The sequence below is a fragment of the Sciurus carolinensis genome, chromosome 4 (genome assembly GCF_902686445.1).
Source record: "Sciurus carolinensis chromosome 4, mSciCar1.2, whole genome shotgun sequence".
Classification (NCBI taxonomy): domain Eukaryota; kingdom Metazoa; phylum Chordata; class Mammalia; order Rodentia; family Sciuridae; genus Sciurus; species Sciurus carolinensis.
The window spans coordinates 100815696-100832397 of NC_062216.1; the positions used below are offsets into that span (position 1 = coordinate 100815696).

The window sequence follows — 16702 nt, forward strand, 5'->3', positions numbered from 1 at the left end:
TTTTCTCAAAGAACCAACTTTTTGTTTCATTGATTTTTTGGATTTTATTTTTCTTTCATTTATTTATTTATTTATTTTTGCAATTTCATTGATTTCAAGTCTTATTTTACTTATTTCCTATCTTCTACTGCTTTTGGTGTTGACTTGCTCTTCTTTTTCTAGGACTTTGAGATTTTTTAGGTTATTTATTTAGTGACTTTCTATTCCTTTAATGAATAAGCTCAATGCAATGAACTTGCTTTCCTCTTAGCACTGCCTTTATAATGGAGAGATTTTGATATGTGTATTGCTATTCTCATTTACTTCTATGTATTTTAAAATTTCATCCCTGATTTCTTTTGCTATCAGTCATTCAATAGCATACTATTTAATCTCCAGGTGTTAGAGTAGCTTCTATTTTTTTATTTTATTGTTGATTTCTAATTTCATTCCATTATGATCTGATAAAATGCAAAATATTATCTCTTTTTTTTTGTATTTGTTGAGTTGCTCTGTAGTCTAAGATATGGTCTATTTTCAAGAAAAATCTAAGAGTTTGTCAATTTTATTTAGTTTTACAAAGAACCAACTTTTTGTCTTATTAATTTTTTTGATTGTTTTCTTTGTTTCAATTTCATTGATTCCCTGTCTTCTACTGCTTTTGGTTTGTTCTTTCTCTAAGGCTTTGAGTTGTAATGTTAGGTTATTTATTTGTTGACTTTTTATTCTGTTAAATGAATTAGCTTAATGCAATGAACTTTCTTCTTAGCACTGATATCATAGTGTCCTAGGGATTTTGATGTGTTGTATTGCTATTCTTATTTACTCTGATTTTTGTTTGTTTGTTTGTTTCATCCCTGATTTCTTCTGCTATCCACTCATCATTCAATAGCATATTATTTATTCTCTAGGTGATAGAGTAGCTTCTGTTTTTTATTTTATTGTTGATTTCTAATTTCATTCCACTATGATCTGATATGATGCAAGGTATTATCTCTCTTTTCTTTTTGTATTTGTTAAGAGATACTTTGTGGCCTATGAAATGGTCTATTTTAGAGAAAGATCCATGTGCTGCTGAGAAGAATGTGTATTCAGTCATTGATGGATGAAATATTCTATATATATATATCTTTTAAGTCTAAATTATGAATTGTATTTTTTAGTTCTATAGCTTCTTTATTTAGTGTTTGGAGGATCTATCCAGTGGTGACAGAGGTATGTTGTTAAAGTCACCCAGTTTTATGGTGGTGTGGTCTACTTGATTCTTGAAATTGAGAAGAGTTAGTTTGATGTATGTTGATGCTCCATTGTTTGGGGCATAAATATGTATGATGGTTGTCTTGTTGATGTATAATTAATTCCCTTAAGCAATAAGAAATGTCCTTCTTTGCCCTTCTGATTAACTCTGGCTTGAAGTCTACTTTATCTGTTATAAGGATAGAAACCCTTTCTTGTTTAGAGATCCATATGAATTATATGTTTTTTCCCATCCTTTAACCTTCAGTCTGTGGAAGTCTTTGCCTATGAGGTGAGTCTCTTGGAGACAGCATATAGTTGGGTCTTGTTTTTTAATCCAATTTGCCAGTCTATGTCTTTTGTTTGATGAGTTTAGGCCATTTGCATTCAATGCTAGTATTGAGAAATGATTTTTATTTCCTATTATTTTGATTTATTTCTTGTTTTTACTTGGAATTCATTTATCCTTTGATTGACTATTATTCTACTGTAGTTCCTCCCTTTGCTGATTTTCACTTATTTTTTTCACTCCTTGAAATATATTATCAAATATGTTTTGTAGTGTAGGCTTTCTAGTTGTGAATTCTTTGAATTTTTGTTTATTATGGAAGGGTTTTATTTCATTGTCAATTCTGAAGCTTACATTTCCTGGGTATATTATTCTTGGCTGGCATTCATTTTCTTTCAGAGATTGGTGTATGTTATTCTAAGACCTCCCAGCTTTTTGAGGGTCTAGGTTGAGAAATCAGTTGACGTCCAGATTGGTATCCCTCTAAATGTTAGCTATCTTTTTTCTCTGGCAGCCTTTAAAATTCTATCCTTATTCTGTATGTTAGGCATTTTCATAATAATGTCCCTTGATCTGGGTCTGTTGTAATTTTGTATATTTGTGTTCCTGTAAGCCTGCTGTATTTGATTTTCCCTTTCATTCTTTAAGTTTGGGAAATTTTCTGATATTATGTCATTGAAAAGATTGTTCATTCCTTTTGCTTATATTTCTGAGCCTTCATCTATCCCAATAAATCTTAGGTTTGGTCTTTTTATGTTATCCAATATTTCTTGGAAGTTTTGTTCCTGGTCTCTTAACATCTTTTCTCCCTGGTCAACTTTATTTTCAAGATTATATATTTTATCTTCATTGACTGAAACTGTCTTCCAAGTGATATAGTCTGTTGGTGATGTTTTTCACTGAATTTTTAATTTGGTTTAGTGGTCACTTCAGTTTGAGAATTTCTGCTTGATTTTTTTTCAGAATCTCTCTTTATTGAAGTGATCTTTCACTTCCTGTATTTTCTCTCTGATTTCACTCCTTAGATTGTCCTATACCTTGTGGATCAGTTTAACTATGTAGATTCTAAATTCCTCTGACATTTCTTCCACTGTGGTGTCAATGCATTCTGTTATTGGAGGAACTTGGTTTGTTTGCAGTGATTTGTTCCCTTGCTTTTTCATGTTGTTAGTGTATGTACCCATCTAACAGTATGGGTCTGAAGTAGTACAGTTTCTACCCAGGATCTTATAGTGCCCTTGAAGGTTTCTAGTAACTCACCATTTAGAGGGAGACAAATAATAACAACCAATGCAAACAATAAACAGCATTAAACTAAATAGTTCCTGCGATGATGTCTACAATGTTAATTGTCACAATAAACAGAAATGATATGATCAATTATTGCCTAAAATAATAACAGTATGTTTGAAAAATGGTTATAATTTCAAATGCGGACAGGGAGAGAACAGAAGTAATAAAGGATGTGATGATTATGAGGGAGGAGGAGAGAAGATAAAATTAAAAACATAAAGGAAAATCAAAAAAGGAACACCAGAAATTGGTTGTTAGCAGAAGTGAAGAGAAGAGAATCAAGGGAAACAAGTGAGAGAAAAAATATGTATAAAGTAAAAATTTAGAAAATCAAAACTAAAAATAAAGGAATATAAAACAAAACTGAAATATACTAATCAAATATTCCAGTCCTCAAAAAACTGATTCATGAAAAAGAACTGGTTCAAAAATGCTAGAAATGAGAAAAACCAAACTATGAATATGTATAAATGTCCATAAACTATTAAGGTCACAATTAAACAAAGAAAAAAAAAATCTCAATGAAACGTTAAAGAACTGTTCCCCTTTGAGTTCAAAAGCTCCTCAGCTTCTCTTCTCAGCAGTGTTGGGGGCGGTGTCTGAAGCATGATGCTTCACCCTCAGGTACACTGCTGGAGTGAGAGAGGTTATCCCATAGGTGGAATTCCTGGAAGCAGGGTTTAGGCTCAGGTTGGCTTCAGGCTCTTCCCTGAATGCCAGTTGGTCTGGAGATTTTAAATCGGTGCACCTCCAGGGGTCAGAAATTGCCAGTCCACATTGGAAGACTGCACCCCTAGGTTCCATCTGGTGGTGGAGGAGCCAATTCTTAGTCCACTATGTCACCTGCAGATCCCGTTTCCTGGTCTCAGTTTCTCCAAACTCAATCTCTCCTGCTCCTGCCCTTTGAATTCCCAGTCAGATGCATCTCTCCCAGTCAGTACTGCAGACAGCCAGACTAGAGGGGACAGGGTGAGCCAAGTGGGTTTCTGTGACCAGTTGTCCCCGCATTTGATTTTTTCCTGGTCACTTAGGCACACTCTGTGTCTTGCAGTGAGGGCTTTCCAGGCCTGTATTTCGGGTCTCAGGTTTCCCAGGAACCAGTTCCCCCAGCTGTTGGCCACCACACCATGGCTGCAAAATAATTCCTTCCTCTGACTTCTGTAGGCCACCTGGAGAGATGGCAGCTTCTTTCCTGAACAAGGATATTGTGCAGTGCTCCTCTGAGTTTAGTAAGGCAGTGTCTTTGATCTCTAAACTCCCCATACCCAGACATACTTCTGGCCTTCAAAATTCAGGTTCCTTCAATTCCCTTATCCTTCCATTCTGCTTGCAGACAAACTACTCTGACTAGTGTTTCTGGTCCTGGTAGCAGCTATGGGCACTTGGGATTTTTCCCTTATTTTATTATATCCAACCTCCTGAATTCCCAAACTGCTCTGAATGTCCAGTGTTAAATTCCAGTAATGTCCCGCAATTTTGTTTTTTGTTCATCCACCTTGCTGAGAAGCTGCTTGTCTGCTTTCTTGGTTTCACTCCATGGAGAAACCAGGAAAGTGACCTCTATTCTGTCATCTTAAAATGTCATATATTATGTTCGTAAGACTGATATTAAACCAACTCATCTTTTAAAACTGTGTTATTTGCCCAAACTCTTATGTCTATCATTCTATGGGGACAGCATACTACCTACATTTACAATATAAACATTATTCATCATAAGGTACTACTTAATGTTTTCATGTTTGTTTTCAAGAGGGACAAAGTAAAAGATGATTATTTTTAAAAGATGGTTTGACAGTGACAAAATTAGGAAGAAGATAGTAATTATATTTTATAAAGTCATTCAGGCCATAAATACATACTATCAAATTCTCATAGTCTGTTACTCTGAAAGAAGCCACACAATAAATGTTTGTCTTACCCATCAATTCCTAATAAATACCTAAAATTTGATCCTGTTTTGTTTTTTTTTTTTTTAATGGCTTCCTATTCTTGTGATGATAAAACTAGGCTGTACCACTTCATTACAATTTTATAGTGAAATATTATATGAAAATTGGATGAGGAGGATTAATAGACTTATGATCATAAATTACTGTGCAAAAGCTATACTTAGGCAATAAATATTTTTATTTAACCTTTAAAAGTTGATGTCATAAAAATGATTTCATTATGTAAGCCATCAAAAATATATGGTCGTTTATTTCCAGTATTAGAAATTCCTAACACTTTTTCTAAGTCTCTGGATTATTTTCTGCCTTTACTTGATCTGACAATATACTAGTCTTATTCTGAACACTGCACTTAAATCAGACATTAGATTTGCAAAGTATCCTATTACTCAAACAATAATAATTTTTAAATAATTTGTTATGGGTAACTGTGTTAAAAAACATACACCTAAAAAAAAGTAGAGTCTGCAGAATTATTCTATCAACAGTGCAATCATTTTTGCAGTAGTTGAGCTGAATATCCAAATAAAGACCACTGTCATCCAGAAATTGTCTTTGCTGAGTTTAACTTCCTTTATTAAGTACCTTTAAGTCTTCCTAGAATATGATAAGGACCACAAAAATCAGCAAGTCAATAAAGAAACAGTTAAACATATTAGTGAGAAAAAAGTTATTGTAACTATTTTCCAAAGCAAGTAGTGATCACATTTTAGGAATAGAAAGGGGTAATAATATATCTCTTCCTACTGTTGTAATTAGATGCCACAATAATGTTCACTTAGAAGCTCCAAGTAGATACTACCTGCAGTTTGATGTATAAATGTAATGTTTTAATTTTATATAGTTTGTGCACATATTCTAGGGTCTGAATCCACAGCCTTGTTAATGCTAATCCTGTACTCCTACTGAGCTATACCCTCAAACCTTCATATAGCAATGACTTAAATCATTTACACATTGATTTGAGTTTCATGCCCAACTAAATGAGGTTAAGGAGTACAAGGTTTTGTTCTTGTTTGTTTTTTAAATTTCAAGTTACATCTTGTTCTATTCATTTTTTAAAAGGGTTATTAGTCTTTTGGACTGTTAAAATCAGTTAACTTAAAATTTCTGCCAAAAAAAAAATCAATTGAACTGTTCATTCTTTCATTAACTCACTTGTGCATTCTTCAGTCCATCTGTCTATCCATCTTTGCATCCATCCATTTATCACACAGTGTGCACAGTTAAGACTTAAAGAACTTGTAAGCCTACGGTGGGACATTAGAATGCTTCACTTCTCACCACCCTCACTTTCTACTTTCTGATCCTCTGGAAGAGCCATAATACTTGGAGAAAACTTTCTTTTCCATTTAAATGAATGCAGGGTTGCCCGTGAAACTCAGTGAAAAATAACTGTCAGAATATTCAGTTATATGTATGTTACAAAAGTTTAATTACCAATTGGTTATTTCACCTGGAATATCAATGTCACTGAGTCATTTACCAGTTAACTTAATAGTTTTCCTATATTCCTGATTCAATATTAATCCCCAATTTTAAGAGAAACGTCACCAAAATAATGTCTTAACAATTCACTTTTTCCTTAATTCCTTACACTCTCATGCCTTTGAAAATGCTGTTCTTCTTATAATAGTACCTACCTACACCTTTCACATTTTCTTCCTTTCATACATAAGCACAAAACCTAGGAAGTTCCTACTCATTTCTCAAATATTAGAAAAGTTAAAGCCAAACAAAATCGTTAACAGAGTTAGGTTAAAGAAACAGAACATAATGCAATCTCACCTGTATCTTGTACAAGTAGCATTTTGACTCGATGGAGCTATTGGTTTGAAAGTGATATGGGGAGAAACCTGGGCTGAGAGCAGAAATCCCAGAGCAAGAATAATGAGTGCTACAGTAGTACCTAGGGGGAAAAAAATGTTTTGTATCAGAGAGAAGTTTGACAACATATTTCTAAAGCAGACTGGGGTTTCTACTACATAAAAAAAATTATCAGAAAAACCTGCTAGCACATCGTGAGACATGAGGAGAGTAAAATTCAAAGCAAATACAATTGTGAGTCAAAGAGAAAACTGATGATGACTCTAAAAATAAAACAAAAGAAATACAAAGCAAAAACAACAAAACATCTAGTATTGCTAGCCATCTTAAAGTAACCAGCATTACAGAAGGTCTAACAAGTCAGAAAGAATAAAACCCATCAGATGTACATGAAGTGTTCCTTTTGGCGACAAGAAAATTGTTCTAATGGCATTCAATCATATAAGACCTAAATCAGTGGAACTAAAAAGTAACACACTGATTATTTCTAAAGCAGGCAAGAGAATGTTTCTTATTTAAAAGGAAGTTTTTTGTTTTTTATTTTTTGTTTTTTTTAATTTAAGACTTTAAATACCAGGAATGAAATAACACATGCACTCATTTATCTTGCCTGTTGGTATTTGGGAGTGGAATATTTACCTTTGATTTTAAAGGACAGGTTTGGTGATTAAGACTATTAAAAAGGCCAAAGTTTGAGTCCCTGATCAATGCCCTAATGGTAAATAAGATGTTTTCAAATTTCTGATTATTGTTTCAGTCACAGAATTGTGAGGGTGAACAAAAAGAGTCATAGTAAGAAAGGAGAACTGGCTGCATTAATTTGTATAGCTATTTAAATGAGACAATATGATTAAAATGTGAAATTTAGGGGGGTCTTTATGTAGTAGTAAAGATTATATTAGTTTAACTGAGAGATAAATTAAGATATGACCAAATATACAATTAAAGGAATTGATAAAAGAAGAATATTGGAAAACACCATGGAAGTTCAGTAGGACTGCGTAATAACTGAAGTGTTTGTTGGGATGTGTCAAGTTAAGCACCTTGGGGCTGAAATGCTGTTATGGTTTAGATGATGTATCCCCCAAAAGCTCATGTGTGAGACAATGTAACAAGGTTTGCAGGGGAAATGATTGGGTTGTGAAAGTCTTTAAATCTAATCAATGAATTAATCCCCTGATAGGGATTAACTGAGTGGTAAATGGAGGTAAGTGGGGTGTGACTGGAGGAAGTGGTTCCCTGGGGACAGGGCTATGGGGTATATATTTTGTATCTGAAGAGTAGACTCCCTCTCTTTGCTTTCTGATCATCATGCGAACTGCTTCCCTCTGCCACACTCTTCCACCATGATGTTCTGCTTCACCTCAAGTCCCAAGAAATGGGGCTGACCTTCTATAGATGAATACTCCTGAAACCATGAGACTTTAAATAAACTTTTTCCTCCCCTAAAATTTTTCTGGTCAGATCTTTTAGTCACAGCAGTGAAAAGCTGACTAAAACAGATGTCCCTGGAATCTGAGGGGGGTACCTAAGTACTCAATTCTGCTTTTTCTTGATTCTGATCTTGGACCTTTCCAAATTTCAATTTTGTCTTCTGTAAAATGGAGTTTAGTGAAAATACTTTACAGAATTATTTAAGTTTAATTGTTATTATATATTTGAAAAACTTTTATAATGCTCTAAAATGTTTTTAAAAGTTAGTTATGCTGTATTATCATTAGCAGCAGCAGCAGCAGCAGCAGCAAGAGTGTACCTTCAAAGTAGTAGAAAAAAGTTGAATGAAGGGGAGATTTAAAGGGAAGTTCCAAAGTCTACTTTGCCAAACTGGGACAATGGAACCATAAATGAAAAATCACTGTGTGTTTTCTTCCTGTTAGCTTTAAATGCAGCCCAGACTAGTAAGAGCTTGAGCCATTACTTTACTCAAAAGGTTATCAAGCACTAAATGGAGAAACAGAAGAGAGATATAAATTTGTTCTGAAAATCAGTCCTTTTCCTCAAACATACATGATTTTCACTGTTAATCCATCAAAGAACTTGAATTCTAATTATTTTCCCAATTTCCATAGCTAATTGCTGTGAAATAGGTAAAATAATTTCATCAGGAAATGTTGATACTTAAAGATTTTAATAAAGACCATAGTTTTCTTTCATAGTAATAATTCAATAACCTGTGCCCATGATAAATTATAAACACCAAGATGGTACAACTAGCACATACTCAGATACGTCAAATTCTAGTGCCTGGCGTATGTACATCCCAGAAAGTAGTGGTTGAACAGATAGACTATAATAATAGATTTTTGCAATGTTGGTTATTTTTGAAGAACAAAAATAAGAACAAAAAAACCTGTTAGGACTGTATAATTCAAGTCATGAGTTAGTATGGTGCAAATAATCCTAGATGAGTTCTACAATATGGACAATATTTCTCTTTCATAGAATTCCTATGTATTCTATTCTATCCAGAATTCTGGATACATAGAATTCCTAAATACTTGAAAGTCAACCCTTCTTAACCACATTTATTATATTTTTAATCCATTTTGGATAGAAATATTTTAATAGCTGTTTTATATCTTTCTTTTTTAAATTTTGTGTGGCAATGTTCAGTCCTTGCTCCCTACTGGGGGAAATGCCTGGGATGCACCTGCATTCTGATTCAGAATCTCCAGAAGATGGGGAGGAGAGGCAGGGGCATGATAGAACTCCACAGGTGACTGTGATGCTCATACAGAGATAAAAACCCTTACAACTACTTGAATTCTTGAATTACCCTTTTTCTTTGATTTAGCAAGTTACAAATGTTTTATCAGTCACTTGTTAGTATTAGAAATTACTATAGTTATTGTCAAATGATTCATTGCTATAAATTATATATAGGGTATATATACTCCAACCTCTTTATGTTATATAAAAAACAAATCACAAAGAAGTCATACAAAATAAATCAAGTTCATCTTAATTAATCAGAAACTTTCTCTCATGCAGGGTGCAGTGATATTTCAAGAAAGAGTATCTCTTAACCAAGCACACTGGTAGATTTTTAAATTTTGATAAAATTTTCCCCATAAAGATATTCTCCACAGAAAGTGATGTAAGTTGGGTAACAGCATCCTGAAGAACATCTGATTAATAAGTTATGTTAAATACCCAGTTCAGAGCTTGAACTATTAATTAGAAAAAAATCATTTCCCTTCCGAGTTCTCATCATTTGTGTCTAAGTATCACCAGCAGAACCTGGAGCTCCAGCTCTAGACCCTATCTTCACAGAGTCTAACTTAGACCTGAGATAGTGCCCAAGAATCCACATTTTAAAATAAGTAGCACTGCTGCTTCTGAGGGAGACAGCCTATGAATAATGTTTTCAGAAATAGTCTACTACCACAATAATGTGGTAGAAATAGCACAGCATTTGTAGCCTTCTAATATTTATTACCAATACTGTTACATAGACATAAACCTCCCAGTATTCAACTAGAGGCTGCTATTAAATTGTCACATTCCAAAAAAGACCAGTTTTCTCAATAAGCTTTGAAAATATTAAAAATGAGAACATGACAAAATATACCACATTGAAAGTTACTGACAGATTACATATTATATATTTCTTTGTATAAAGAGTTTCTTTGTCTAGGGTTAAACACAGTTTATTTGTAATAATTTTTAAAGGGTAATACTTATTCCAAAAATTATCTTGATATGATTTAACCTATTTTTCATATTTTAAACTCAATTTAAAAAATATTTTAAATCTCAATAAAACACAATATAGGAAACAACACTGAATCATAAGTTTAAAATTTCTAGGTTGTAGTTCATTTAAGAAATTTAAAATGAACATTTTCTTAAAACTTAGTATGTACCTACATACAAATAAATAAAAAACATACTGAAATAAAAATCCACCGAATTAACTGATATTGTAGTTGCAAAGACGCATCTATTATGAGGTTCACCCTGGAGGAAAACTTACAAATGCCAAGTCCTACTTAGGTCTCCTTCTCAAGGCTATTGTCTTCTAGTGGACCTATTTAACCACAATTACAAGCAAGAACTGCACAAATGCCATCATTTACCTCTATATATGCAGGTAAAAGGGGAAACCTATGATAAAACCAGGCTTTCTACCTCCTAAGCCATGGTAATATCGACTGTTTCACCTTCACTGACCATACAGTCAGAAGCCTATTGTATGGGGCTGTCTCTGGATCAAGAGGAATCACTGCCAAGTATTTGTAACTGTTGGAGCTGAGGTGGTGGTAGATTTGGCAGAAAAGAGAAAACGGAAAGGAAAGTGGCTAAAAGTTGCTGGGAAGAAGCAACCCTGAAATCTCTGGCCTTTCCCTCCTCATGAATGTTTTGCTGCTTTCTCTGAAGGGTCAGGCATGTGTACTGGATTCCTCAGGGCAAAAAGACCTACAGGGAGCAGAAACATTAAAACTCAAGGGATTTCAGGTGAGTCCCGGGGTTAAGATGAGGGAGGCAAATTTCAAAGTGGATAAAACAACAGAGTTGCTCTGGGCAATCATGATGCTATGATGCTCTACTTTACTATCTGTGTCCTGAGTATTTTAAATGCTATACATAAATGTGTTAAATTCTTATTACAACTCTATAAAACAGGGATGATAATTAATCCCCATGTACAGATGAAGAAATAGAACTCTGCCCAAAATCACAAAATTTAGACTCAAAACAGTCTGGCCCTATACCAGTAAAGTCTCAAAAATTCTGCAGGATTGCTAAGAAAGCGTATTGTTGGTCTGCAACAAATGAAGACACGGACTGCTAGAAAAAGTGTTAATTCAGCAGTTTTCCTGAAATCTCCAAAGCCAAACACCAAATTTAAGCACTTAAATTCTATTTTAAAAAAAGACCTCTTGAGGTAGCAATATACTAGAACTCTATCAAAAAGGAATAAAGTCCATTTAAAAAATTTGAAAGCAGTTATTTCTCTTCTTAGTGTTGACCTGAGCCCCAGGTGTCAGCAAATCCAATTTCCAGCACACTGCAGGAGTGTATTTTTAGCAGAACACTCCTGATGGTAATCCATTTTTTTGTTTATCATCCTAATGAGACAGCCCAATTTATTGTGGACAGCTTTGATTGTCAGACATATTTTTCTAAAAGGAAGTAAGAATCTATGTTCTCATATCATCTACTTCCTGCTAGGCTAACGTAGCCAAAGGGTTTCTCCTTAGTCTTTTCTAGGCTTGCCACCTCTGCTTTCTTGAGCAGGTTCATCATGCATGGTTTTATACACGTTTTTTTAAACCTTCACGTATCCCTCACCCTTCTTCACTTACCCTTGTCCTTCCCTGTATATCTTGGCTGTTGCAATTACCTGAGCCCCTAATCAATCCCTCCCTTGCCTCAGCACTGATACTATAGCTTTGTTCACATTAATAGGCTTAAGGGCTCCCACTGCTTAGGTAAGAGCCTGAGGTGGAAGCACTCCACTATTCCTTCTGGAGAGAAGGTTATGTATTCCCAGGAACTGTGTTGAGAACTCAAAATGTATTTTCTCACCAAAATCTGGGACAAGTGCCTGAAACGGTGTTATCAAATCATTGTTTTAGGTATAATTTGGCTAAAATAGAATTTAGTGCTAAACTGGAAACCTCACATTTTAACGGAAATGTGTACTTTTTAACTCCAATTTAACTTATATAGTCACTACTAGAGTACAGCTAATTGGCAAGAAAGGACGTGCTTGTACATTTGAAAAAAAATCAAAAATTATATGAAGATAGACAATGTCCTAGATGGGTCCCATTTTTGTCAAGTGAAATAACTCTGTATTTTAGAAAAGAAATAAATGGGCAGAATTGAAACACAAAAGAAAAGTGACAATAAGAAAGGTTTTGCTTTATTTAGCTATCATACAAAACACACTTAACCAATCAAAACTTATCCTAGAATTTAGGCCTGTATCAAACATAAAAAGAGTTTGTCTCTGCTTTGTGATGAAATTATATGGTTCCAATCTTTCACTTTTGAAAGAGCTTTGCAAAAAAAAATGCTTCAAATTTGTTTCCATATAATTCAAACTTAAAAATAAAACATAAAAATTGGTTCACGGATATCAAGTTTTTAAAGTAAAGAATAGAACAAAAAATAATTCTTCTTTTTACTTTTGTTCCTTTGAGCTGAACTCCAAAAAGTAACAGAAAAATATTACCCTCAGTTTATCCAGATTGTTCTTAAAAATGATTTCTCCTTATAATCTAGTTTCTAGTCTTGTATCTTAACATTCATTCATTCAAAGCTCTTAGTTTTTTTGAGGGAGGCTGAGGCAGGAAGATGACAAGTTCGGGCCCAGCCTAAGCAATTTAGTGAGGACCTAAGGACCTAAGCAACATAGTGAGACCCTATCTCAAAATCAAAAAATAAAAGGACTGAGGATGTAGTTCAGTGGTAAAGCACCCAGGGGTCAAGGTTCAACCCCTAGTGTCAAAAAATAAACAAACTCTTATTTTTCCTTTTTTTTTTTTTTTTTTTTTTGGTCTATCACTCTCATTTTATGTTGTTTGTCAAAGAAACTCATATCAGAAGAGGTTTCAGTTGTCTTTCAGAAAGCTGTCATCATTAGAAAAAAGTTTAAAACTGAATTCTTCTAGGCACCTACCTGCTAAACTACCAAAGGTAAGCTTTCTGCGGCCCACTTTCTCAACAAGCCAGACTCCTACCAGCGTGAAAATGAAGTTTGTAAAAGCTGTAACTGAAGCCAGCCATATTGCAAGTCTATCATCTTCCACACCAGACATCTGTAGGATGGTTGCACTGTAGTACCTGAAAGGCAAAGAATGAGTTAATTGCTGCTGATGGTTATTCAAAGAAACAAAGTTATCCAAACAGAAAAATATTTAGCCACCTCAAAAAAGAAAAAAAAAATCATGGCTAATGCAGCAACAAGTTATCAGGGGAAAACAGACTAGCTATTTAAAGGAGCACAATATGGAAATCGTGTTTAGATATATTTATTTTGTACTTGTATAATCAAAAAAAAAAAAAAAAGACGATCAAGCAAATGAACAGAGGACTGAAAGCTTCCTAAGTGAAACAGACCCCACCACTAGGGACAGTGGCAGCTGGTACTTTGACTAAAACTATCAAGGATAAGCTCCAAGTCTGTGGTATGAATCAGCAGTGAATTAATGTTCTTAAAAGAAGAAAATGACTCACAGCATATAATAAGAAAATGTGATATAACAGTAGAAATGAAACAAGTAAAAGAATTTCTTCAAAGAAGACACAAGAAATAAGTATGTGTGAGGATACATCTAGCACTGTGTTAAGAAGATGAGAAACTGTACTTGAGAATGGATTTGTAGTTCCTGGAAAGTGGAGTCCTTGGTGAAGTGAAATCTCTAGCACATTCTTCATGACTAACTAAGCTCTGGAGACTCATCTTGTGCTAAAAGAGTTCACTGGAAACTAGGTTTTAAAAGACCATAATGCCTGTTTGTTGGTGCACAACAGAATACGTCTGGCACATTTAAAGATAACAGGTTTCTCACAGAACATTTTTTTTTTTTTTGGTAGAAACAGCCGTAGCTATAGAAGCTCATTATTTTGAGATGACCTGAAAAGAAAGATACTTCCAATGATTCAGGATGAAATGTGATAGAATTCACATCCTAAAGACACAATTGGAGCCATGGCTTTGTCTAGCTTTTCAAGCCATTATAAAACAAGTTCATTTTATGCACCTCTGACAGTGGACACCCAAGCAATAGGTGAGATCAAGCTGGATATTTCCATAGCTCGAAATCAGTAGCTTCTAGATATTTATCAACACTTTCATAGTACTTCAAAAGTAAAATTTGTTTTAAACATGTTTACATCTCATTGATTCATCAATGGCTTCTGTTTACAACTTTTTAAAATTAGCAACAAAGGTTATTATGTAAAATACACTAACGTGGACTCATGCATTTTGATAAAAAAAAGTCTTCTTTTTTAAAGCTGTAAACTGAAAAACTACTATGCAGCATGAATGATGAGTTTTACTCATCACACTAAAAGCATTTTAAGACTTTGAATTCTGACAGCTGTTGTAAAAAAGGTAATTCCCAGCAGAATCCCTCCCATCATCATGAAAATTTTGAATGTTTTGCAGTCAGAATGTGAAGTAATGTTAAAAAGTCTGATACTAATCCACCCTGGTTTCCAAGTCTGTGTGCATTTTCCCAAAGGCCTGCATAGAAGGTCAAACCTATGTGTGACCACAAGAAATATAAAACCTCATCTAAAAAGACTGAAAATAGAAAGGTTCAGAGAAAATTCAAATATTATTTTTAAAGCCCAAATAATTTGATATTTGCTATGCTACTAAATTTCAGAATCTCCCCAATTCTTTAGCAATGAAAACAGATACACTGTACAAAATGATTCTTAAAAAAGGAATCACGGAAAAAAAACCCCTAAAAACATAGAGGCTGTTTTGATGGTTTCAGTTTGATACAACAAAATTATGAAATTCCAAGTACTGAGGTAAGGGAGACAAATGGGAGTGGTATCAAACTAAGTTATTTTCAGTTTTATATAAAATGAAAAATTACACAAGTATAAAACAGTTCTTTCATGGTACTAATGTTTTAGAGGTAGAATGCAAAAAATACTGTCCTGGGATTCAGAAACTTGAATCCTAATAGCATCTCTGTGGTGTGCTGTCCTGGTAATATAATCCTTCATTCACTGAACATTTATTGAGTGCCTCCTGTATAAGTTATGTGAGTTCTAAGATCCCACAGACGCTATTAGATTCTGTTGCTGCCCTCAAGAGACTCAGTTTAGAATTGGAGAATGAAATGGAAAAAAAAAATATTTTTAATATCACGAGATGTACACATTACAGTGTGGCATAAAGGACAGAAAACTGATTTTATTTGATAGGATGGTTCCTTGATTTTCCAGGGAATTTAATCCTTGTGTTGAGCCCTGAAAAATTCACATGGGTTGGTCAGCCCAGATGACAATCCAGGAAGGCAACATAGGTGAAGGTGGCAACCTCTTTTAGAGACAAAAGTGCAAACAAAATAGCATGCTGGGTTCACAGAGCCTAAGCATTTTACCTCGCACAACACGACACAAAGTACAAATCAAAGTAGAGGAGTAGGACATGAGGCTGCAGCAGAAGCTTCTGTGGAAGGGGCCTGGATATAATCCTTCACATTTGGACTTTATTTTGTAGGCAATGGAAAAATCACAAAATGGACTTCAGAAAGAAATAACAGGATGAATTCTCTTCTGTGAAAATATCATCCCAGTGAGAAAGCCAAGTGGGTGGAATAGAGGCAGACTGCACCCTAGATACAGTCTTGAAGCACATTTCAAGTCATTATAGCAACAGCTGGCAGCTGCAGATTATCTGTGATGATGGGCATGGTGAGATCAGGCTGAGGTGCAACTACAACCTGCATAAATATTTTCTTGGATGAACTACCCTGGGCTTTATCTTTATTTTCCTTTCTCTAACATTGGTAAATGAATTTGTTTTTATTGCTACCATAACAAGTCACCACAAGCTCCATGGTTTAAAACAACACAGACTTATTATCTTACAGTTCTACAGGTCAGAAATCTGAAGAGTCTCAGTGGGTGTCAAAAAGCCAAAAGTGTCAGCAAGGCAGCACTCTTTTTTGGAGAATCCAGGGGAATGCTGTTTCCTTGGTTTCTTCCAGCTTTAGAGTTTTGCTATATTCCAAGGCTCATGGCCCATGTCCCACTCCTCTGGTTTCACTTTGCCTTCCTCTTTGTTTCCCTTTTCTACATTTAAGGGTCCTCGTGATTACAATGGGCATACTCAGATAATCCAGGGTAATCTCTCTAATTAAAGTAATCTGATGAACACATGCAATTCAGTCTGCCACCTTTATTTGCCCTGGGTCAAGTAATGAAACATATTCATAGGTACTAGAGATTATATATCTTTGGGGGGGACATTATTCTGCCTATCCCAGGGAAGGTGTTAGTAAACAATAAAATAAGCAAAGGCCAACAATTAGAAGGAAAAGGTGGGTAATGAAAGATAAAGACAATGTAAAGGGCAATCAGTTCCAGAAAAATTCAGGAAACAACTATATTCTCTTTCACAGGGCACGGATTGACACATCGAGGT

At 34.5% G+C, this 16702-nt stretch overlaps 1 protein-coding gene across 1 annotated transcript in view; it reads right to left on the minus strand.

Moving 5' to 3' along the window:
- Slc2a13 (solute carrier family 2 member 13) overlaps positions 1-16702 on the minus strand; it is a 349537-nt gene that overhangs the window by 95577 nt on the left and 237258 nt on the right. Inside the window, exons 5-6 of the mRNA XM_047548591.1 lie at positions 13208-13371; positions 6538-6658 (exon numbers count right to left, since the gene is read on the minus strand). Of these exons, the coding sequence (XP_047404547.1) occupies positions 6538-6658; positions 13208-13371 (285 nt within the window). The remainder of the gene's footprint in view (positions 1-6537; positions 6659-13207; positions 13372-16702) is intronic.